This window comes from Apus apus, chromosome 17, assembly GCF_020740795.1.
Source record: "Apus apus isolate bApuApu2 chromosome 17, bApuApu2.pri.cur, whole genome shotgun sequence".
In the NCBI taxonomy this organism is placed as follows: Eukaryota; Metazoa; Chordata; class Aves; order Apodiformes; family Apodidae; genus Apus; species Apus apus.
Genome location: NC_067298.1, coordinates 11352685 through 11376942, shown reverse-complemented (window position 1 = coordinate 11376942; position 24258 = coordinate 11352685). Strand labels below are relative to the sequence as shown.

General features: G+C 55.5%; 3 protein-coding genes across 6 annotated transcripts; 1 reads left to right on the top strand and 2 right to left on the bottom strand.

Annotated features, from left to right (window-relative positions):
• Positions 1-1271: 1271 nt before the first annotated feature.
• Positions 1272-5082, bottom strand: C17H17orf80 (chromosome 17 C17orf80 homolog). The gene is made up of 4 exons (XM_051635237.1): positions 3660-5082; positions 3134-3241; positions 2812-2928; positions 1272-2342 (listed from the first exon to the last, which is right to left on the bottom strand). The coding sequence occupies exons 1-4, from the start codon at positions 5080-5082 to the stop codon at positions 2314-2316; spliced, it is 1677 nt and encodes a 558-aa protein (XP_051491197.1). The 3' UTR covers positions 1272-2313.
• Positions 5083-5097: 15 nt separating this feature from the next.
• FAM104A (family with sequence similarity 104 member A) lies at positions 5098-15217 on the top strand. Of its 4 annotated transcripts, none has more exons than XM_051635197.1 (4): positions 5098-5258; positions 6795-6891; positions 10835-10897; positions 12529-15217. In XM_051635197.1, exons 1-4 carry the CDS (start codon positions 5212-5214, stop codon positions 12769-12771), a joined length of 450 nt encoding a protein of 149 aa, XP_051491157.1. In that variant the 5' UTR covers positions 5098-5211; the 3' UTR covers positions 12772-15217. The 4 variants fall into 4 exon arrangements, with proteins under 4 accessions (XP_051491157.1, XP_051491158.1, XP_051491161.1 ...); XM_051635198.1 differs by lacking the exon at positions 10835-10897 and adding an exon at positions 10519-10560; XM_051635200.1 differs by lacking the exon at positions 5098-5258 and adding an exon at positions 8175-8306 and having other exon boundaries at positions 6803-6891.
• Positions 13784-22346, bottom strand: COG1 (component of oligomeric golgi complex 1). The gene is given in 15 exon segments (XM_051635189.1): positions 13784-13945; positions 15296-15371; positions 15480-15589; positions 15954-16062; positions 16586-16713; positions 17233-17394; positions 18205-18351; positions 18620-19393; positions 19518-19728; positions 20537-20690; positions 20762-20932; positions 21233-21414; positions 21744-21907; positions 21909-21989; positions 22068-22346. Coding segments are annotated over 15 exon segments (2889 nt in total). The 3' UTR covers positions 13784-13804.
• Positions 22347-24258: the final 1912 nt, after the last annotated feature.

The following is a 24258-nucleotide window of genomic DNA, read 5'->3' as shown; positions in this document are numbered from 1 at the left end:
TTTTCCAGCCCTTCTCCCTGCCTGGGCTGGGCTGGAGGTGCCTCTTACTGGAGCTGGGACAATGCAGGAGCTGGTGGCCGGACTGGAGAAGGTCGGGTTTGACTTGGAGGTTGATGTGGAGCAGCAGCGAGTAGCTCAGCCCCTGCCCTTCCTGGGTATGGACAGTAAGTTTGGGACAGGGTCTTGTGGCATCTTTGGAGGGTGGCAGGGGTGCAGGGGTGTGAGTTCTGCTGTGAGCTGGGCACCAAGGGTGACTGTGGGAAGGGATAACGGTGGGGCTGACACCACCCTGCAGGAGCCTAGGGACACTGGGGGGGCCTCTTTTCATTCTGTGACCAGCCCATGTCCATGTTAGGTTCCTCCATGGCCCTGTGGCTGGTGAGTTGGTGGGTTTTGGCCCAAAATACTAACACTGCTCATATCCCCCCAGCTAATCCCACCCTTTCTGCACCAGGGAGGGCTCGAACACCTCCAGAGCAACCAGAGCCTGGAGGACTGAGCCCCCTGCTCCCAGGGCGTGCTGCAAATCTCCTCCACATCCCAGAAAGCTCCTGTTGGTGTGTCCCAAACCAAGGAGCTGGGGCAGTTCCTGGGGCAGGAGGTTCCTGGGTGCAGACATCCTTGTCCCTCTGGCCTTGAGCAAGTGCCTGATGCCACCTCCTGTCTGCGGGAAGAAACGCCACTGGCACCAGCCCAGGGCCACCGTTCCAAGTGTGGGTGCTTCTGATGGCACCTCAGTTTCTCCCACCCTTGAGTGATTTTCTGTTTGGCTTGAGCCAGGGTGTGCTGAGGTGGTTGTGGCCACTTCTGGGTCAAGGATAAAGTGTTTTGGGTCCTCATCTGAATTAACTGAACTCCTCTGGTCTCTGATCCAGCACAAAACCGGTCCCTGCCTCCCCCCAGAGGAGACAAGACAGGTCACTGTGCCAGGAGTGTGGGAAGACTGGGCTGGGAATCCTGCTGGGGAAGTGACTCAGGTGCTTCCGCAGGGACCCTGGAAGGAGGGCGCTGTGATCCCGGCCGGAGCCAGCCAGGCAGCTCCCGGGGCAGCTGCTGGGCTAGAAAAGCCAGTTGGTTTTGCTCATCACAAGCAGCAGAGAAACCACCGCTTCTCTAATGCAGCTCAAATTGGACTTTCCAGAGCTGCCTGTTTCCCCCGGCAGAGCAGGAACAGTCACTGAGCAGACACAGGTAGGAGGGGTCCTGGGCGGGGGGGGCTGTGCTAATCCCCTGGGAAGGGGGATGTTTGGGAACACATAGTACCAAGCAGGAAAGGAAAACTCACAAAGGCTTTTATTGCTGGTGAGAGGGAGATTTTGGTGAAACAACCTCTGGCACAGAGCTCCTGCACTGCTCTTTGGATAAAGAGTGTTCAGGGTGGTTTTATTTCCTTGTGTTTTGTTTTGTTTTTTTCCCCATTCATGCCTGTAACATGACCAGCCCTTTTCCAGAGACATGTTTGATGACAGGCTGCAACCAGCAGCTCTCCTAACTGTCCTTGTTAGGCTGCTGCAGTCACCAGTTTGCCCTTTGGGCACTACAGCTTAATCCAATGGATTTTCTTCCTCCAGAAATAGAGCACTGAGGTCTGGGTGCTGCTGCTTTACCACCTTCACAAAGGTCCTTCCCTCAGAGCCTGGCCAGAACCACCAGCACCCAGCAAGGACTGGGGGTCCTTTGGGGCAGGGACCACCCTTCTCCTGCCAATCCAGGGCAAATCCCATTTAGTGGAGAGGGGTAAGTAAAAGATGGGCTGAGCTGGGCACAGAGAGGGAACTGTTCTGGCCTAATGCCACCCAGCCCCTCACAATGTCCATGTCAATTAATTAGCAGCCTGGTTTAAGGGGTTGTCCTGGGTCTGGTCTCCAAAAGGGAGAGATTTGGGCTTCTGAGGACTCCAGCTCTACTGCACACAGCAGCTCTAAGGCTTCTTTCAGTACCAAAGGCTGCCTGGACCACACAGCAGTGGCTGCAGGCTGCCCCTGTCACTCCTCTGTCCCCAGGAGGGTGATTAAAAGCATTCCCCTCAACTAAAGAACTCATGTGCCTGTAAATGGGCCTCTGCTGATCTGAAGCCCTGTGGGATGATGTTTCTGAGCACTTCTGCTGACTCCCAGTGAAATATCCATGACTGTTCCAGCTTCCTGTTACAGGCTGCCCAGAGGTTGTGGAGTCTCCTTCTCTAGAGACTTTCCAGACCTGTCTGGATGCTTTTCTGAGTGACCTGCCCTAAGTTTTTGTGGTCCTGCTCTGGCAGGGGGGTTGGACTCGATCTTCAGAGGTCCCTTCCAACCCCTGACATGCTGTGATTCCTCAGTGGTATTTACGCCAGCGATGCTGCTCTAGAAAAGCAGGGAGAAAAAAAAGGTATTAGGACAGAGCTGAGCTCAGGGACTGCACCAGAGTGCTCAGCCCAGCAGGGATGGGCAGGGAGCTGCCTGCAGCCTGCCCTGCTGAGCAGGAGAGCAAGTCGTGCTGGGGAATCCACACAAACACCAGTAAATCCCTTGGCAGTTTCTGAGTAAATCCAGGGAACGGATGCCTAGTGTTGGGACATCCCCCCTGTGCAGGGCTGGAAAGTGCTGATGGTTCCTGGTGCTCCCCAGGGAGAAGCTGTGAATCAGCAGCTGTTATCAGCACTTTTATGAGCTACATTCCTCAGCCAGGCCAGAATCCTGTTCCCTGAGCTCTGGTATTAGTCTTAACTGTGAAGTATTTAAGTTATTTCAGAGCTTGAGTTGCTGTGAAGGACAGACTGCTGCAAAAGTGAGAATTCCTGAAATAAAAAGGACCCCAAGAAGGAAATCTTACTGATGTGCTGATAGTTCCAGCTGTAGCTGAGGAGGCAGTATCCTGCCAGCAGCATGGAGAGCCCTGCTGGTCCCCCCTTCCTCACGTTGATGTATTTGTTGTAATAGCTGCTCCAGGCTGTTGGGACAGAAACTTAAGTGTCAAATCAAACACGGCTCTTGTGGAGTTACCTGCTTTCCAGGTCACTTTCCAAAGCCACGTGGTTGGGTTTATTTATTTACTACTTTATCAAGACCCAGACTGGCCACCTGGACCAGGCTGCAGGAGGTAAATCAGGGAAGTGGGGACAATTCTGCCCTGAGAACCAGGAGTTGAGCCTCACCTTTCTGGACTCCTCCAAGCAGCCCCTGAGGAGACAAGTCCCGGGTGCCCAGCCAGGCAGGCAGCTCTGCCAGCTGCACATCCAGCAGGCGCCGCTCCCGGAGGGGACCTGTGCCAGGAGGAGATGGAGCAGTCAGAGGTGGGACAGGGAGGGCAGTGTGGTGCCCACCTTCCCTGTGCTGGGGGGGGAAAGGATGCAGCTGGAGTATGACAGGGCTGCGAGTCAAGGGCTTGGGACCAGCTGCTGGGAAAGGCAGAGGGAATTGTCTTCCCTGACAGTGAGCTGGTTCCACCAGCCAAAACATGTCAGAGCCTGACTCAAACCTAAATAAAAATGTAAACCATTGAGTCTGCAGCCTGGAGGGTTGGGCAGTTAACTTCCTTGGATTACTTCTTGGATCCCTTTCTGGATGAGCCAAGCAGCTCAGCACTCCCTGCCCCTCCTCTCCCAGTCACAGTGGACTCTTTAGCCACACTTAGGACATTAAATAAATCCCAGCAGCACAAAGATTTCTATCTCATGTTACCTTGTTGTCCCTCTGAGAAATCACCCCTTGGTGTCTTCATGGTGATTCCAGTCTCTTCTTGGAAAGGCTTCCCTGGAAAAATACTCAGCCTGTGATAATTAGGATATAAGTCTGGAAACCACTCCAGGCTGGTGGCACCTGCTGGTGTGCTCCTGCCAGAGGCCTGGGATGGACAGACGGGCTGGATCTTGGAGGTGGGGAGCAGGAGCTGGTGCTGTGCCAGCTCGGTGTCCCTCCTCCCCTGCAGGATGGGCTCGGAGACAGCAGCCATCTGCTGCTCCCTCTCCCCAGGCTTCTCTGTGCTGCTTAGGTAATTTTTGGCTGTCCCTTTGTGGTGATCTCTGAAACCCTCTGACACTGGCAGATGGAGGTTCTTGGTGTGCAAAGCAGAGAGAGAGGCTTTACACTCCACACCGACTCCCGGGTGCATCTGCTTCTCCTCTCTCAGGGCTGGCTCTGCTCCCTCCTGCAGAGCGAGGCCCCCGGGGCTGTCCCTGCCGGCGGCCTCAGCTTCACGGGCGGCTGTTTTAGCTGCCTTGATGCGGCCTTTCCCCCCCTTGGAGCCCGCAGCCGCGTTCTCTGCAGCTCCGAGGCCACGCGTGCCTGCCGGCGGGATTTCTGGGACGATCGTTCCGTCCCGCAGCCCGGGCCGGGCTGGGGCTGCTCCCCGGGCCCCGCCCGGCGCTTCCCCCGCGCCGCTGCCGCGGGTTCCTGCGGGGGATCCGGGGGTTCCTGCGGGGGTTCTGGGGGTTCCTGCGGGGGTTCTGGGGGTTCCTGCGGGGGATCCGGGGGTTCCTGCGGGGGTTCTGGGGGTTCCTGCGGGGGATCCGCGGCTGCGGGACCCGCTCTTCTCCCTGAGCACCCTGGCGCGGTGCTTCTCTATTACTACTTCCACTCCGTTACTCAGCTTTTCGGGGATACCTCTGACCTCCTCGGGGAGCAAATCGAGGGCGGTGGCCACGTCCTGCTCCGAAGGCTCCGCTCTCCGCTCCTCGCGGGGCCCCTCGGGCCGGCGCCGAGCCCCGGGGCCGGACCCTCCGCCCTGCGCGGCCTTCTTGCCCTTCCGGGCCGCCTCCCCGCCTGCCGGGGCCGCCTGCCGGGGCAGCCCGTGCCCGCTCCCGGGGGGCTGCCCGCCGCTCTCGGCGCCCGCCCGCGGCCCGGCGGCGGCACCGGCTCCATCCGACCCCGCGCCGCTGCCGGGAGCGGGGTGCCCGCTGTCGCGGCCGGGTCCCGGGGCGGGGCGGGGCGCGGCGCGGCAGTGCGGGAGGTGGGCGCGGAGGCGCTGGAAGGGCCGCAGGCAGTGCGGGCAGCGCTCCCGCCCCGCCATGCCCGCCCCGCCGCCCCGCGCATGCGCGGCCCGCCGCGCCGCGGCGCACTCTGTGACGGCAGGGGGCGTGGCCGGCCCGCATCGCTCGTTGCGCATGCGCAGGAGGCGGAGGCGCCGGAAGCGGCGGTTGGAGCCGAGCGGGGACGTCGCTGCGGGGCGGGCCGGGCCAGGCCGCTCCGCGCCCCGCACCCCGCGCCTGCCGCCCCCCGGGGGCTCAGCCCAGCCATGAGCTGCCGGCAGCCGCTGCCGAGCGAGCGGGGAGCGAGACAGAGGTGAGGGACGCAGGGGTGGGGGAGGGGAGCGCGGCCTGAGGGGAGGCGGTGTCTGGGGAGGAGGCCCGGGCCCCTCGGGCACCGCAGGCGCCGGGTTCGGTGCGTGCGGCGACCGGGGGAGGCGGGAGGGAGGAGGGGGTGAGCGTAGGGGGTGGCTTACACCGCCCTGGAGGGGTTGGCTTGAGCAGGAGAGTGAGGGGTGAGGGGAGGAGCGGCGCCCTGGCCCCTGGAAGGGGTTGGAGTGGGGCTGGGAGCGCGGCGACCGCGGGCGCTAAGGGTGCAGCGGGGCGGGGGCTGCGTTCGGGAATCCAACGGGCGTAGAATGCAGAGGACATGGCGGGGGGGCAGAGGGAGGTTTCCTCGGCTTGGTGGACAAGGGAGGAGGTAGGTCCTGTCTGCGCCGAGGACTCGGGGTGGGGGAGAAGCAGGAGCGGCCGAGAAGCCTGGAGGAGCTGGGCTGTGGGACGGGCCGTGGGGGATGGAGGCGGTGTTTGCTGTGGGCTGCGGGCGCCGGGGAAGGGAGGAGTGTGGAGCGAGGTGTGGGGGGGAGATGACTCTTGTGAGAAGGGTGGTCCTAGGGGAGGAGAAACCCCTGGGCTGTGGTGCTGGGGGCATCCCAGGGATGGGAGAGCTGGGAGGCAGCTCCTGGTCTGTGGGCGTGCACCAAGTGCTGGCAGCTGAGCCTGCTGCAGGAGCTTGTCTGTGAGAGAAGGTTCAGTTATAAATACCACACTCGAGTCTGTCTTGACTCATTTGAGTATCTTTTAATTTTTAGCCAGCAAAATAGTGGCTGTATTTTTTGGATAGTGCCGAGGTCCTGCCTGACCTGTGGTCTTTGTACAGTGGGGAAAAATTATTTGTGCTAAAATTCTGAGGAGGCTGAGAGATATTGGCTTGCAGGGGTTTTCTGTTGCTGTTGTTGATCAGCTGCCATGAAGCATCGTTGGTATCACAAGAGGATGGCAGATACACTGTGGAAACAGGGCTTCCCTGGGGGTTTTCTGACAACACTTCATTTCCCCATGGGATATAACGTTGCTCAGGAACGGGATGTGGAGTTGGCTGTGGGCTCATGTGAGCAGGAAAGGTGTAATTGGGTGTTTATTGGCAGTGTGGTCACTGCCTCTCTTCCTGGGAGCTGTTCTCAGCTGGCCAGCTGCCATTCCAAATCCCAGGCTTGTGTTGAGACATTCCCGAGCACTGAGAGCAGTTGCAAGGCTGAGAATTGTCAAAGGAGTTTATTTAGAAAGATGCCCAGTGCTGGTTTTAGTGGCAGATGTGAGTCCAGGTCCCTTAAACTGGTACAGAAACATCAGCCTGGCCATTTTTGGGAACAAAATCATTTCCTCTCTGTTCTGTAGAGAATAGCTCAAAAGAGACTGTGAAAGCCCCCACCAGAGGTTTAGATACATTCATTAATTTATCAAGGTTTCCTGCTTGTTTTGCTGAGTTGCCTTTAGAGAACAAACCAGAAGGTCTGTCAGGAAGCTGATAATAATATATTTTTTTTCTCCTTTCTCCCTGACCTTTCTCCAGGAAGAGGAGGAGGAATGGGAATGAGGAGGATGGGCACGTTCCCCAGACCAAACGTACCACCAGGAGTAGTGTCCTGCAGGACTCTTGGGATACTGAGGTGAGAGCCTGCTTGGGCAAGTTCTTTTCCTTTAATGCTGAGTTTAAATGAAGACTGGAATATTCAGTAGAATGTTATTTGTGGGGGATAGTTAATGAAAACACTTAATTTTTGATTGCTTGTCATGAGGCCTGACTGTTCCGTGTACTGGAGATTGGGATCTGTGAACCATGGCTTGGGAATCGGCTTGTTTGCCAGTGAACCTGCCTATCTTCAGCCTGAATGTTTCTGATAATTCATTTCAATCACACAGTACCCAAATGAAGACGCAGGAGGAGCTTGTGCTGCCCCTTCTGGCTTTGGGATGAGGTGTGTGACACACCCAGAACCGAGCAGGTGACAGGGGTGGGTCACAAGTGCCTGTGGTCACCTTGCCTGGCCATCTGCTCTGCCAGCTCTGCCCTCGCTGAGGTTAAAGGGACTTTGTGGTAGGAAGTCACAGGGCATTCCAGCTCCTGCCTGGTGCAGGCTCCTTGTCTGATGGTTCAGAAATGCTCCCAGGTAGCTCAGTGGCTTAAGCAAGACCTGCCCCTTCACAGCTCAAGCACTTGAACTCAAACCAGGGGGTTTCTGCTCATATTTGTAGAACTGTGGAATGGTTTGGGTTGGAAGGGACCTTAAAGATCATCGGGTTCCAACCCCCCTGCCATGGACAGGGACACCTCCCACTAGTTCAGGCTGCACAAAGCCTCATCCAGCCTGCCCTTGAACACTTCCAGGGATGAGGCAGCTTCCCTGGGCAACCTGTTCCAGTGTCTCACCACCCTCACAACAAAGAATTTTGTCCTTATGTCTCACCTAAATCTCCCCTCTTCCAGCTTAAAACGTTTCCACCTCATCCTGCACACCCTGGTAAAATATCCTTGTTGGTTTGTTTACAGCCCTCTGGAGATTGGCTGTAGGGAGTGGTCATGAGCTGCTGCAGTTGTATTGAGCTGCAGGGCATGTTTTGTGCCATGTAACTTTGAGTAACATCTTTTATCACACAGTAAAGGCTTCAAATATTTACTTACATTTAAAATGATGCCAAGCTCTGTATCCCACTGTGCCTTTCGTGAGGGAGACTTTACACTGTACTTGACGAGGAATAGTTGGTGATACTGGGTGGAAAAGGCTCTGCCAGTTGAGATGTTCCTCATGAAGGAATTTGCTCCTGGTTCCTGCAGTGCCCTTTGCCACCCCTCAGACTTGCAGGCCTGAAGTCATTTTTTTGCTTCTGGGGTGTAACGGGTAGAACCATGAATAGTTTCCTGCCATCTGACACTGAATCACTTGTCCAACAGGTTAAACACCTCTTAAACACAGAGTAGTTAATGGCTAAACGAGCTTTGTGGCGGGAGGAGGAAGAATTTAGTGTGGAACAAGGGATTGAAGTAGGAGTAATGAAATTAAGACTATCAGGAAAAGCCTTCGTGGTGAGTGGCAGAAGCACCTTTGCTTGTCGTGTAAACACCTGGCGTTTGGGCAAAGCCTCTGAAATGCAGGAATGGGAACAGTCTTGTGGCCACAGGAGGGTGGATGACCTTAACTCTGTCCTTAAAGGCTGTTTGGGGGGACTGCGGGGGTACAGCATGGGCATGGCCTGCCTGCCCCCCCAGTGAAACCAGCACAGCCCAGTTGCTGGGGCTAACACTGAGCCTCCTGCTTCCTGCATGCACCTGCCTTGGGAACCTCTGGTTTTAACACATTAATCCCTGACCTGCAGGCAGGGAGGAGCTCTGACTGCTGACACTGACCTGCAGGAGTGTCTTTTTCTTCCCAAAACTCAGTGTTCCCTTCCTCGAGGGAACAGAATTCACAGTGTCCTCTACCAATGGAGGGAGCTTTTTTTTCCCCTGCTTTCCTTGGGTCACTGACTTGAGCGAGCCCAGAAATCCAAGCCAGGATGAAATCAGTATTACTTGAATGTTTCTTGAGGGGCTTCCTGTGCCAGACGGAGACATTCTTGTGCCTGTAGTGCACGAGTGCTTCCGATTGCTGTCATGTGGAAATCCTTGGCCACTGGTAATATTTTATTTAGTTTCCTGACACTTTACCATTGGCAAAGGCAGCTGCTGCTGGTGGCAGTTCCTCACTAGCTTTAGGAGATTGAAGGAGGAGAGGTGTGTGGTTGTGGGGGGAGCAGTTTGTAGCTTCAAAGAGGACACGAGGAGAGAATTGCTTTTCATCTCAGGACACACATCCACCTTGTGGTGAAACGTTAACTAAAGCACTGATTCCTTTTGCCTTCCTTCAGTTAAAAGTGAACTGTTTTCTCTTACGTTGTGGTTTAGCTGAGAGCTCAGTATGAAAATCAGGCTGTTACTAAACCTGAACTTGACTTTTGCCACCATCTCTTTCCATTTTTCTTTTTTTGGTCTCACTCTTCCCAGCTGACAGCAATATGTGTCAGATGAAGGGAGATACATTTCTTTCTCAGAGGCAGGTCAAACGCAGACTGTTCTGTGAGGTTTTCCCTCATTCCTGCTCACATGATGTGATGGAAAAGAATGTTGATTTTTTTTCTCCCACTGGACTGGCCTTTCATCCAAGGCAGGCAGCATCCTTGGCTCTGACTTTCAAAGGAGGGAAACAGGTTCTCTCCAGTCTCTTCCAGCACTGCTTTTTGGCAAACTGCTGTGACAATCTGCAATTCCTGCTCCTCCTGGAACAAAGCAGGAGGAGCTCTAGGTGACAGCCACTCTGAGGGTGACAGTCCCCTTCTGTTTGCAGTTCTGCCTGTGAACAGGCACATGACCAAAGGGCTGGACTGGACCCAACGTTAAACATTAGCAAAGCATTTCTCCCTGCAGTTCCCTTCCGGTCCAGCCTACCCTCCCTTACCAAGGGTTACCTTGTTGTTTTCCCTGATAATCACTTACCCATTCAGGAAAAGCCTCTCCTGCCCTCCTGTCCTGTGTGTGAAGGTGGGCAGAGTTGTGGTGCATCAGAAGAACCTGCTGTTGTGCTCTTCAGCCTGGGGAGTCACCATGAAAAGCCCTTTGCTCTGATTTTCCATGAGGAGGAAGGGAGTCTGCAGTGCTCTGAGAAGCTCTTTTCCTTCCTGAGGAACTTTATTCCTTAAAACCCCATTTCTTGTGGTTCCTCTTTGTTCTTCTGCTCCAGGACAGGGATTCCCCAGAGCCCAGAAGTGCCTCTTTGTTACTGGCAGTGGTTGCTGGTGCAAGGCAGCAGCTGCTGCTCTCAAATCCAGGTTTTGTTTTGCCTCGCAGCTCAGCCACTCTACACTGTCACACTGGGAAGGGCTGGTCTTAAATTCTACATCAAAACCAGATTACAGCCTTGTTAAAACTCATCTTGAAAGATTTTGAGAGCAGCAGCAGGGTCTGAATGGCTGTTTCTTAAATTCCTCATGTGGGTGAGTGAGATGCTGCTTCACAGACCAGCAGAATTACACATTTAATGGGTCATTTATTTGGAAAATACTTAAACCTTCTCAGGGTGATGTTAAGAGGAGCTAATGAGTCAGGTAAACCATGAAGATGCCTTTTTGATTCTTAAAAGCACTCCTAAAATTTCACTGGGCTACTTTCCTTTGCCCTTTCACTTAACGCTTTGTTTCGTTGTGTGGATGCCTGTCACTGCTGACTTGATGACTTTAAGGATTCTTTTCTTGTCTAATTGTAGTCCAAATGCCTAACAGAATGTGCACCACAGCCTGGGGACATGGTAGGTCTTTGGTGGGATTTGGGCAATAAAGGGGCTTCACGTGCTAGTGAATTTTTGCATTAGAGAAATGGAAATAAAGAGGGTCTGACCAGCCAGACCTGGCAACAGCCTTAGGTGCAGGAAGCACGTCCCAGGACACTTCTCTTGTTTTTTAAAAAGTTAGCCATGCATAAAATAATCAATACTAACAGCTCTAAAATGTTTGTTGGGATGTGAAACTCGAGCAGTGAGTCGCCCTGGGTTCTCATGTCGATTTTTTTACCTTGATTTTCAGAAAGTGGCGGTAACGAAACACAGTAAGGAGCACAGAGTAAAAGGAAACAAAGTGTCCTGTGCGGTGGGTTTCTCTCCAAGGCTGCTGTGACCTGTTGAACAGCATTTGCATTTAATCTCTGTGCTTCTGTGCCAAGTGAGAGGGGCTCAGCCAGCACCAGGCCCTGGCTCCTCTCTGTCCTTCTGTCCCTCTCCAGCACTGGCAGCCTGAGGCAGAGGAGGGGTTGCTCGGGTAGTCACCTCTGCTGCTTCCCTCAGGAATGTCTCCCTCTGTGTCCTGGTGTTCCCTCCTCGCTGGCTGATCCTCACCCCAGTGCAGCCGCCTTGCTGCTGCCTTGCTTGCTCTACTACAACAGAACTGAAGCTTTTTTTTTTGGTGCTTGGCAAAACAAGGAATTTTCCATGGTTGAATTGTCACAATCAATTGTGTAATCAGTGCCTGGGGGGGTTTCCAGTAGGCACTGAGATGTGTTCCACCTCAGATACTCCTGCAGTGCCTTCCTGGCCCTTTTCTCGCTGCTTGGAACAAATGTGTCGGGTGCAGTTTGCACCATTCTTCAGGTTGACTCCAAAGTGAGGCCTTCTGGAAGTGGTGCTGGCTGTTTAAAATATCTGTGGGCTGCTTTAAATTTGTCTTCCTCTGCTGTGGCCACCAAGCTTTGACTTCTGTGGTTTAATACTTACAAAAACTGTGGGTGTGGGGTTTTTTTTAGCTGCTGTCACTTAACACTGGCTGTGTTTGTGACTTTACTTCTTATGGGGTGGCCAGGCAGCAAGTCTCTGACTCTTTAAGCACCTAAATGTTTGCAGTGTTGTCCTGAACAGCAGATCACACAGTAATGAAATACGTCAGCTGTAACAAATGGAACTTTTCATTAGCAGCCCTTAAAATGGTGTAAGCTGAACAGTTTTATGTCTTTGAAACCCTGAAAATGATGGCTAATGCTCTTCCAGTCATTGCCATGAAATGTGTTTATCCTAAATCCTGGCAAATGAGCCCTGGCCTCTCTGTGAGCTGAATCAGGAGTTCTCTTTCCTGCATGTGGAAGCCTCCAGTGCCTGTGGTGACAAGGAAATTGTTACGGAAAGCTCCCAGTTCATGTGGCTGTCCCAGGACTTCACTGGGAGAAGAGTAGTTGTAGGTGTGTCAAGATGTTCAAAGACTTAAAATGGGCATCGAGTTGCTTTTAACAGCATGTTGCTTTGGATGCTTCAGAGCTCATTTTAGAAAGACTGACCTGTAGGAGAAGCTTTGCATGGTGCTTCCTTCTCACTCTGCTAGAGCAGCAGCCAGAAGCTCCTCCTGCCCCGCCTGCCTTTACTGACACGTGCACTCCAGCAGCAATGTTCTTTATTTTCCAATTCTCGGATGAATTCAGCAAACTTCACTAGTGCTAACGTGGGTCATGGGGGCAGAGCTGGTGGGTCTAAAAGGGAAAGGTTGAAATTCAGTGTCCTGGAGGTCAGTGAACCTCCAGGGAAGGCTTGGCCTGCTCGTCCCTTCCCGTGTGCTGGCAGTAACGGGAGCTACGGGTGCCATGGAGGCACTTGGTGGATTGATGTTAGTCCATCAGGCTGGACCTGAGCCTGCAAATCTGGAAGGGAGGGGCTGACTGTAAAGGTGGTTTGCTCACCTGAGGTGTCTGGTGGTAGGACAGAGCTGTGATGTTGCTGCTAACCCTCTGTCTGTCTCAGTCCTCCAGCAGCGATAGCGGCAGCAGCAGCAGCAGCTGTAGCAGCAGCAGCATCAACAGCCCCGACAGAGTGTGCGGTGCAGAGACCAGCCTGAACCCCAGCATGGCAGGATCCAGCCCTGTCTCCTCTCAGTCTTTCCACGAGCAGTCTGCACTAAGCCAAGGCCCTTACTTCCACATCAACCAGATCCTGAAGGAGGCACATTTTCACAGCCTACAGAGCCGGGGACGCCTTCCCACATGATGGACCAGCAGTTCCCTGCCTTCTGTGAAGGGACAGCACTGTGTAGATTGGATATTTCAACTTCAAAGTTTGGTAAAATGGAATTGCACAAAACGCCTGTTGCCTTTTCAGTCTATATTTGAGATAACAGGTTAACAGGGAGTTGTTTACTTGTGGTTTGCTGCACTATTGCAATGCAAAAGGGGCTTGGAAGCAATTTTTATAGGATTCTTTTTTGGGGTGGTTATAAAGTCAAGAGGAGACTGAGGAATCCACATCTGTGTTATAGGATTGCAAAATGTCCAATTCCAATCGACTGCCTAATCTGTTTGTTGGCAATTTGTTGCTTTATGTCAAGTTCTCTCAAAACATTCATCTTCAGTTTTCTAAGTCTTTTTTAATTTCAATAAACTAGTAAAAATCTATTTGGCAACATAATTTTTTTGAGCATTTAGAGTTAGTAAGACAGAGCAGAGGTGCTGTCCCTGCAATCCCTGAGGGCTGCCTTGGCTCTGAACTTCCACCCAGCTCGGTGTGCAATGAGCCTTCTCTTGCTTGATCTTTACTGCTGCAGTACTGGAAAGAAATAATATGTGAAACTAGAAGTTGGAAAGGTTGGGCAGTTGTAGCTGGAATGTCAGGTGCCTGTAGGGAGCAGATTTCTGGGGCCTGTGGAGAAATGCAGCCACCTGGGGAGGGGCTTTTGAAGGTGGAGTCTTAGGTTGCTCCAGTACCTATTTCTAGCTGTGAAATGTTTTCTTTTCTGTTACAGTGTGTAGGTTGGTGGTTGTTGTTTTTTTTTTTTTTTCTTTAATTTGACTTTAAGAACTCATAAGGAATAGAAGGTGAAAGAGTGGCCACCCCTCTGCTCCAGCAGCCAGAGGGCAAGGACAATCCTGACCCTGTCTGGCTCAAGGGGCACACAATGACCTGGCTAAGGATGAAACAGTCCTTCCCTTCTGACAGCACCAGCAGAGGAGTCAGCATCCCTGCCCAGGGCAGAGCCATCTCTGTGGAGACAAACACACAGGGAAATGTTTTATTTTTTATTGCATCACTTGGTCATGCCAGAAAGCCAGCCCAGCTTGAAGAGAGAAGGGGCAGCTGTGTCTTCCTCCTCCGTTACCAGCTGCCGGAACAAGGAGCCAGGGCGCATGGCCTCCTCCTCTGCTCTTGCCAGTGCAGGAGGTGGAACCTGTTTTGAAGAACAGAAGTGTCACAGAAGTGTGAAGAACAGCACACCTCTGGCTCCATACCCACACCTACAACAGTTGCAAGGATGTGGAGACTACAACAGAACAGCTCTTCCCAAGCAACGTGAGCTTGAACCACAACCTGAGCAGTGTCACTCCTGGTGGTTGGTGACAAGCAGGTGGCAGCAGCACAGCACCTGGCTGCTGTTGGCAACAGGGAGCTGGTCAGGTGTTAGTCAATGACACCCCCTCTCCCCTCCCAAGAAAAATCGTTCTGAACTGCAGGGTTCTGAGGCTGCTGCTCTCAGAGCAGGGTGATGACAACGTGGTGGGAATACAGCTGCTGCCTTTGCAGAGCTGTTCTGGACTAACTATGAATTGAGCCTCTCCTGAACTGTTTCAGCAGAAAACAAGGAGCAAGGACTTGTCAGGGATGCTGGGAAGCATGGCTGGTGATGAACATCCATGTGCCACCACGAGGAGCAAGCCAAACATCACTGCACACTTCACGCTCTGCTGCAGCTGAGGTGTGAGAGGCACAGAATCCCCTCACTGGGAAGCCTCGGGCTTTTCAACAGCCCCTACATTAGGTCTGGTCCTTAATGCTTCTGAATAATGAACAGTTGCAGAGGAAACATCAGCATCTCAAGTAACATTCTCTGCTTGGGTAAAACTAGACTCCTCTGTTCCCGTTGAAAAGGCATCCCCACAGATGGATTACTGGGAAATTAACAGCCAAAGGAAACACATTCCTGACTGCAGCTTCCTGTAGCAGTGAGGTATCCCTTGGCTCTCTCAGACCTCAGCATGGAGAACTCCATTTAAGCAGATGCTTTAAACTGGGGGAAACGAAGCAACAGAAGGGTTGTCTGCAGCTAAAGCCCAGAGCAGAACACACAAGCCTTTGCAAGAGCAGTGAGCCACTCTGTGCACACAGGCTTCGATACCCCAGCCAGGCCTCGTCGGGAGTTAAAGGTCGGGATCGCACTGGAAAGGAGGGCAGATAATGAGCTGGTGTTCCTTCCCCTCTCCCACAGCCATCTTTAAATGAATTGTCTTATATGCGTTGCTCTCAAAATGCCTCCTCTCTGTAAGTCTTCACTGCGTTTTCATGGTGGTTGTTGCCTGTGTTTCACCAGGGAGCAGTGGGCCCCAGAAACAGGGGGGCTGTCAGAAGTGGGTTTTGAGGGTCAGGGGGAAACCCAAACCATCCCATGCTGTGTTACCTTCATGGTTCTTATTTTACCGAAAATAAAAACCAGGTTAAGTATTAACTGTTTGGCTACTTTCTTCTTTTCCTGCAAACTCTAGTGTTGGTGGGAGAAGAAGCACTGGCAAGAAGTGTGACCAACCTGAGCTCTCTCCGTGCTCCTGGTGGCAGACTTGCTCTTCCGTGAGCTCGACATGCTCAGTGGCAGGAGTCCAAACCTTAAGAGACGGGAGAAGGGAAATGTTGGGAGGTCACGAAGAAGCAGCAGCTCCAGAGCCACTTCCCAAGGAGACAGGAGAATGCCTGGAAGAGGCCAAGTGCCTCACCTGATCTGGCTGGATGCCAAGGGCAAGATGTTGTGGAGCTCCTGGGAGCTCAGGGTGCCGCTCCTGCTCGTGTACTGGTGCTCCGTCCCGGTCAGCAGGCCAAAGAGAACCTGGAGGGCACAAAGGAGCTGTTGGTATTTGGGGGCAGCTGCAGGGTCTGCTGACAGGCTGCTAGTGCATGGTTTTAGGTTTGAACACAAAGTGAGTTCCAGGCCTGTTTCAGCACTGCTTAACCCCATTAGTGCTGCGCAGGCTCCAGTGAGTCCTGTTAGATGAAGTTAAACCAACTCCACACTGGGTGGAGCTCAGCAAGCTCCTCTTCAGTTGGCATTAAATGCTCTTCCCACTTCTGAGCAAGTGCCAGTGGTTACATCTTGGGGCACTGAGGAGTTTCTAAAGCCACCCCAGCTGCCCTTCAAAAAGTGTTTTGCAGCCGTGCTTCCTGATCCATCCCTTCCTTTTCCTTCAACTTACAGAGGTTCTCTGGACCAGGCGATTAAGGTTGCTGTTCAAGTGTGGAGTGAAAACATCCAAGTCAAAGGGATCGATGTGTCCCTCCAGGAAGTCTGTCACCTTCTCCATCCTACAAGGAGAGCAGAGCCCCGTCAGGGATTGCTGATGCCACCAGGGTGGTTTCCCTCTGGAGCAGTGAGGGACTTGCCCCTAAGAGGTGACTGAGCAAGGTGGGAATTACTCAGCAGAACAGCAGCTGCCTAAAGGGTTTCCAGCTGTTACACAACCAACTGCTGCAGGGGAACCTTCTCCCTGTGGTAAGACAGACATCCCTGAGTCCTCAAGACTGGAGCATACACAGGGTTTTAACTCTTGGGTGGAAGGTTAACTGTTATCTCCAAGGTATCCCAGCCACCTACGGACACTGGGGACCAGCCTGCTGTCTCTCAGCTTTCCACTGTAGAATCCCACCCCTCCTGTGTTTTAAGGATAAGCTTAGTGTGGGTGAAGATGCCAGAGATCAGCATCTACACAGCCCTTCTGTGAGGCCTGCAGGGATCATGGCTTCTGGAAGGATCCTTCTGACAGCTAGCAAGGCTCTTGGTTTAAGCCATTTTAGGGCCCCACAACTGAACCCCAGAGCTGCACCTCACCCGGAGTCATGCTTGATCCTGCTGGTTTTTCCTTCCTCGCTCTTGGGTGTCAGGATGATGCTCAGGTACCTCAGGTCATAGAGTGACTGCAGAGCTCTGCTCTGGGTCATGGGGAAGGCACCAAGTTTCTGCAGACATTGGGAAGAAAGTCTTTAGTGTGAGGGTGGTGAGACCCTGGCCCAGGTTCCCCAGGGAAGCTGTGGCTGCCCCATCCCTGGCAATGTTGAAGGGCAAGTTGGATGGGGCTTGGAGCAACCTGGGCTGGTGGGAGGTGTCCCTGCCCAGGCAGGGGGGTTGGGACTAAATGACCTTGAAGGTCCCTTCCAACCCAAACCAGTCTGGGATTTTGTGACAGTCAGGAACAGGGCTCTTCACTCCCACCAAGAGAGGGGTCAAGAGAGGGCTGTCAAGGACTGCTTCAGGGGAAACATTAAAAACACCAGCACCAAGGCACAGCCAACTGTCCTGAGCCTGCAATCTGGCTTCTGATCCCTCCTTGCCTCATTTTTGGGGAGGAAGGGGAAGAACATACCCTTCCCAACTCTGAGATGCAGACACTTTCTGTTCCGAGGGACAGCAGCGTGTGCACTGCCATGTTCCCAGTGACCCTCCCATCCCACACTGCAGTGAGGGCTGATCCTCCTCACCTTCTCCTGCTTCTCTTCCATGAGCTTCTCATAGGCAGCGAGCACTTCTGCCATGCAGGTCCTCAGCAATTCCTGCAAGGTGACTTTGGGAAGAGTGTGACCACCCACCCTGTTCACCTCTTGGCACAGGCTGAAGAGGAGGCACTGGGCGTACCAGGATGGCTGTTGAAGAGAGTTGTTTCCTGTGGTCTGTCAGCTGCATTAGCTTTATCAGCAGCACAACATCCCCTCAGTTCTCATGATGTGAGCTTCCTACTTCCTCAGCAACCACAAGCTTCTGATGCTGAGAACAACCTGCCTGCAGAATGTGGCTCAAGTATCTCAGGGGTTTGTATTTACTGACACACCAGACTTGTTTATAACATCCCTCAAGTATTACCAGAGATATTCACCTGAGTGTAATCACAATAGAATTGCTTGTTGGGCTCTTTATTTACTCCTCTACTCTTCTGCTGGGCCTCCCAGCTCTCCTCAGCTCTCCTCCAGCTGCTTTTTCCTTCAGAATCAATACAATTCAGCTTCTAAGGTTCACTACAAACCTGCCCAGCCTCTCCTGTACTGTGCAAACACAGAACTCACTCTTGCCCTGGCTCTCTTCTCCCTCCTCACGACTGCCACCTGCTTTGTCACAGCCAGTGTCATTTCTGTACCACCACACCTAAGGAAAGCTGCAAGCCCTGCTCCCCTTGGGCTTTGCACAGTCCTGCTGTTGCAGCCCTGTCCTTCAGTGCATCCAGTTTCCATGAAATCTGGTATAAACCAGGCCTGAGTCCTTCTTTGGCTCACTTTACAGGTTCTGGGCCAATCTTATTAACTGGAATATACAGCAGCAACTATCCAATTTCCTTCCCCTGACACCAGGCAAACTCCACAGCAGGTCAGGACCATTTGACAAAGCAGTGGGTTTGGAAACCAGCACTTTCCTCCTAGCAGAGCATTTCTCTGTGGTCACCAAGAGGACATTTCTTGTACCTGCACTGGCAGCCGGATCTTTGATGTCACGCTGTTCCCAGCCTCCGTCTCCTCCTGAATTTCAATTTCATCCCAGTTGGTGGCTGTGGCCAAGACAGAGCCAGCCGTGTCGAGCAGCAACGTGTGGCTGAAGCACTGAACCAGACCCTGGAGTGCCAAGCAGAAAAGGCCCCAGTCAGATGGACAGACAGACAGCTCTAACAGGAGGACCAAAGGACAGGCAGCTTGCTCCTCCCTCCGGAGAGACCGACCTCCTGCATCCCCCTGCTCCTCCCCAGGTGAGCCTTCTGGACACCATCCCACTGGACACCACCTCCAAGCTGCCACCACCTCCTGCCCCTGCAGGCTGGCTGAGCAGCGCGGCAGCAGCGCTGACCGCAGGGAGCAGCTGTGAGGAAGAGGAGCAGCTCCTTACTTTGGTGACAGTCGAGCTCCAGATCTGGTAAGCAAACAGGCTCTGCTGCAGGAGCTCTGCCTTCACCCCCTGCCACTTGGCCTGCACGGGGCTGACTTCCTGGCCTTTCCCTTTCCCCAGCTTCTTGGTGGAGCGTGTCTCCTTCAGCACCGTCTCGGTGCTGCCCGACTGGCCCAGGATGCAGTGCTTCAGGTGAGGGCACAGCTCGCTGAGGGACTGGCAGAGTCTGGCCATGAAGAGGACAGCATTGAGCTTGGCATCACTGGGAGCATCCCCCTGCCCCCCGAGCAGGTTCTGGGCACTCTGGAGCTCCTCCCGGAGGCAGCCCAGCAGGTGGTGGATGCAGGCGAGGCAGCGGTCCCGGAGCAGCCCCTCCACGGTGCCCGCGTCGGCAAAGCGGTCGAAGGCGGAGCGGGACGCGGGCACAGCCTCCTTGGGGTCCGTGGGAAGGTAGGACAGCAGGTCATCCAACCTGTCCTTCAGCTTGGAGTCCAGAGCTGAGCAGAAGCTCTGCACGCAGGGTGTGAGGGCCTGGGCCTTCATGGAGAGGCCGCTCCTGGCGGAGGGGCCGCGGCTGGAGGCGCCGCGCCAGGCGGCGTCGGGGGGCAGGTCACTGGGGCTCTCCGACCACAGGAACAGGGCCACGTTGTGCTCAAACTGCACGGGCTTGCTGAGGGCCACGGTGCTGGGTTTGGCTTCCAGTTCCTGCAAGGCTGAAGTGAGAAGCTGTTTGGAGCTGCTTGAGATGGAGTCAAACCCTTCTTTGGTCAGTGTCTGGAGGAGCGGGAGAAGAAGGGAATTAGAAAGCACCTTTTACCCAGCACTTCACTGACACACCAACAGCACCAGTGGGCTGTAGGAGATACCAAAAGGGGCACAGAGAAAGGCTCCCACCCACCTCTAGCCTGTCCAGGAACAGCTGCTGCAGCAGGTCCTCCCAGAAGGAAGCAGGCTGGTCCAGCAGGCGCCGGCACACGGCCTCCCAGTGCTGGCTGATGGCCTCACTGGTCAGCAGCTCCCACACGGCGTCACGGATCCCTGCAAGGCCCTTCATGCTGGTCACATAGACCAGCAGGTTGCTGACCCCAGCCCTGATGTCCTCACTGCACCTGAAGGACACGTTTCACTTCAGTCTGACCTGCTCAGACAGCCCCAGGAAGGCAGGAGGGAACATGGGCTACATCAAGGGGGGGTTCCTAAGCTCTTGGCAAGAGGCTCTGCCTGGGAAATCACCTGCAGGGCTGAGGGTACCTCTGCCTTTTGGCTGCACTCTGGATCCTGCACTGGGTCCCCCCAGGAAAGCCCTGTGCCCACCAGCAGGAACCCTGGGCTGTGGAGGGTGTTGAATTTGGAAGGAGGGCACCCCTGGAAAACCAGCAGGGTGGGAAAGCGGGTGGGGGCTCTGGAAAGAGTTGCCTGGGAAACACACCATGGGGGGGCTGCAGCTGAGGCAGGGACCAGCTGGCTGCATGGGATAATGACACAGGTCTGAGAGGCTGTGAAGGGGCAGGGGGGGCTGCCCCCTCATCAGGGCAAGGCCAGGTGGGAAGGGGTGGAGCTGGCAACTCTATGAAAGGGTCTGGCTGCCCCCACACAGCCCTCAGAAGGGCAGCGAGGAGAAAGGAGGTGCTGGACCAGGAGCCAACTGAGCCAGGTAAGGGGATTTTCTTCTCCTTTACTCTATGCTCATTTGTTGGAGACAGAGACAAATATCTTTGTGCAGCCTGGCTGCTGGGCTGGTGCTGTGCTGCCCCTGGCTGCTTTCCTGCTGGGAACAGGGGGTGCTGTGCAGGGAGACAGCCAAAGGCACAGCCTGGCTGGAGCAAGGAATTAGGTGAGCTTGGGTTGGGCTTTGTGGCAGGGAAGCCCTGTGGTGTCTGGGAGAGCCCTACAAAGGGGGGAGAGGGTCAGACTCACATGGAGATCCACTTCTGCAGGGTGTCCCTGAGGTAGTCCTGGCTGATGGGGTGTGCCAGGGTGCGCAGGGCTGGCTGGAACTCCACCACGGACTCTGGGAGGTACTTAAACCAGCTGCTCAGCTTCATCTCTTCCTCCAGAACCCCACCTCTCCCTGGAAGCACAGAGGGGTGACCTCCTGCCCGCAAACCTGGGCAGGCAGAGGTCCAGTGCAGGGGTGCTCACCTGCTGGGTGCTGGCCTGTGGTGCTCTCCAGGGTGGAGAAGAGCAAGCCACAGGGCAGGGCAGGATCTGGTGGTGTCCCTTCAGGCAGGGTGTAGAAGACAGCGTGAGCCTGGTACAGGGTAGTGGTTAGCAGCTCCACCAGTGAACACACCTGAGCTTTTATACCTGCACCTGCAAAAGAAAAGCTTTTCAGCCGAGGTGTGAGCAGCCCTGTGGGGCTAGTGAAACCTTCCAGGGAAGGGCTGGAGGACAAAAGACTCAGCCCCAGGCACCTCCTTCTCCATAAACAGGTGGGCTTGGCTTAAGGCCTTGAGACTATTAATTTTGGTAACATTTTGCTGCTGTGGTAGCACAACATGGCCGCATTTCCCCCCCGTCATGAGCTTTATGGGACTCTTCTGTGGGGTGAGAGGGAGATGAAGTGAAGGGGGCTCCCCTGACTTGAAAAAGGAGGCAGCCCATCCTACTGACCATGGTGTGGCTGGTTGAGAAGCTGCTGAATGGCCAATTTCCTGGCCAGAAGGAAGTCAGCAAGGGCCTGGCGTGGGGAGCTGTCCTCCAGGAGCATGATGGCACACAGGGCTTCTGCCACCGCTTGGTCTGACACAGTCTGGCTCTTCAGGAGGGACTTGCTCTCCTGCAGGATAGTGGATCTGACAAGGGAATGAGGTGGAGAGTCACTGGTCTTGGTGCTTGACGGAGACACTCAGGTGTGGTTCAGCGAGAACCCACTGAGCGAGGGTGGTGTTTTCCCCAGACAGAAGTGGGGCTACCTGGGCGTTAGGAGTTCCTGCCCCCTGGCAGCACTCACAGGCTGGTCCGGGTTGGAAGGGACCTCTAACCCCCCCAGCCCGGGCAGTGCCACCTCCCACCAGGCCGGGCTGCTCCGGGCCCCATCCCACCTTGCTCTGACCCTCCCCAGGGACGAGGCACCCACCGCCTCCCGGGACAACCCGTCCCCGCGCCCCGCAGGAGCCCTCACCGGAGGTGGCTGGCGGCCGCCACCTGCCGCAGCAGGATGGGGAAGCGGGCGAGGACGGGGCTGCCGCGGGCCCGGGGCGCCCCGACCTGCAGCTGCTGGCGGAGGTGGCCCCCGAGCAGGTGGAGCCGCGCGGCGGGCAGGTACCGCCCGGCCTCCACGGCCCCCCCACACCTTCTCGGGGACGTCCAGCAGCAGCTGCAGCTGCGCGGCCGCCCGGAAGAAGCTCTGCTGGGCCGGCGGCCGAGCCTGGAGGGGATCGAGAGAGGGGGTGAGGGGGGGTCTGAGGCCGCCCCCCGCCCCGCCGCGGCCCCCGGCCCCTCTCACCGGCAGGGCGGGCCCGGGCCGGGCCGCGCCGCCCCGCTGCAGGCCCCGCACGGCGCCCAGCAGCCGCTCGGCGCTCCGCCGCATCTCGGCGATGGTGTCGGCCGCTTCGATCAGGTCGCGGTACCTCTCCCCCACCATCTGCCGCAGCTCCTCCCGCTTCTGCTCGATGCCGGCCCGCAGCCGCCGCTCCACCCCCCGCAGCTCGGCCGCCGTGTGCGCCTCGAACAGCGCCTCGGCCTCCGCGCCCCGCGGGCCCGGCCCGGCCCGCGCCGCCGCCATCTTGGGCACGGGCAGGGGCGGCGCTTCCGCCTGGCGCCGGGGCGGGGCGCCGCCATCTTGGTGCCGGGCGGGGCCGCGTTGCCATGGCGACGGGGGGGTGTGAAAACATCCGATTTTTATTTATTTATTTAAATTAGTTTGATTTTTTTTTTCCCTATCTGTCCGTTTCCCGGGGAAACGGGCCCGTCCCCGCGCCCTGCGGGTGCCGCTGCGGCACCGGCGATGGGGGGGGGCGGGCGGTGTGTGACCCGGCTCAGCCCCCCGGGGGTCCCGCTCAGCCCCCCGGGCCCCTCTGCGGCGGGTCTGCCCTCCCGGGCACGTCCCGGGCCGGCTCCGCCGTTATCCCCGGCAGCGCTGGAGGGAGGCCGGGTGGGGCCGGGGCAGCCCCGGGGGGCCCGGCCCGGGGGTCTCCCCGGACCGCGCTGGGCCTGGGGCGGGGGGCTGTGCTGCAGCCGGGGCGCTGCCGAGGGCCCCGCCGACAGCCCCGCTTTGCGCACTCGGGCTCTGCCCCCAGAGGCCCCTCCGGACGCGGCTCTCGGTTTGAGCCCGCGCTGCTCCTGCTCGGGTCCGGCGGGACCGGGCCGGGCCGCGCTGAGCAGCGTTTTCTCCCCCTGCCGTGCGGCTCCTCCTTGCAGGACCCGCGCTTGGCAGCGTCGCGCTTATTTTCATCCTGCGGAGGCAGAGTGAAATCAGCAGGTCTGGGGTTTGTTTGCAAAGCCTTCCCGGGGCGGGTACTGCCTTTCTCTTATCAGCCTTTCTCTGAAGACTTAATATTTTCTGACAGAAACCCTGGTCTGTGTGTGTGTGCGCGGAGTTAAACACAAACCTGACCAGAACCAGCGGATCCGACCTACCTGCCTGGCGCCTGATGCTGATTCAGCCAGCTACAGTGCAAGGGGCTTTGCTGGGAGAGGTTGTGTTTAAATCCCATAAACCCCAGTTCGTGTTGTGAACTGGGGAGGGGAGGGGTAGAGTCCTAGAAGTTTAGGAGCGAAGGGGTTTATTTGCACAGAAGCTGTTGATGGCAAAGCCTGAGCAGCTGCCCCAGAGCTGGGCTTCAGTTTATAGCAGAGCATATTTCTTTACATCTTAATGTACCTCTTCTCTAAGCAAATACATCCATGTGTCCACACCCTCTCCTGCTGCTGGTGTGTCTGCAGATGATGAAACCTCCAGTGATGGCACTTTACAGGCCCTGATCTCATCACCACCAGCCTGGAGGTGCTGGAGCTGCTGACTGAGTTTCTGTGGCCCCTTGCACTTGAAGAGTGGTCGTGCTTTACCTGTGACCCGTCTAGTTTAGGGGTTGGTGCTGGCACAGATGTGTCTGTGTTTCAGTGTCTGTGCTGACCAGGGAGTGATCTTGTGGGGGTTTTTGGCAAATGCAGCTCTCCTGCTGCATGGACCCTCCAAAGCTGAGACCACCCCAAGGGTGAACAACTGTGTGTTGTTGACCGACAGGAGTAGAGATGAGGGGAAGAAGTGGTTTTGGGAGAGGGACTGAGTGTGAGTTGTCCCATGGTGGGACTCCAGGATCGGTGCCTTTTCTTCTCCCAGGGAGGAATCCAAGCCTTGGTCGTACCCTGCTGCTCCTGCCCAGCACTGACACACGCACACAGAGTCAGGAACTGTAGGAAAACTCTTTTACTTCCCTCTCACCCCATCTGTGACTCCCTCCCTGTGGCACAGATTGTGGCAGTCAGGAGCCTTTCCCTGGGGAAGGCTTAGTTCCACACCAAAAAAAAACCAGTTTATACAGAGGAAAGCAAGACTTACAGCAGAGAAAAGCTCTCGGGTGGGTTCCAGTCACAATGTGCTGTACAGCAGACCCATGCACACTACACAGAACAGCTACAGGTACAGAGGGGTGTATGTACAGGAGGGGGGCAGTGCAGTGCTGCTGGGGGTGTGT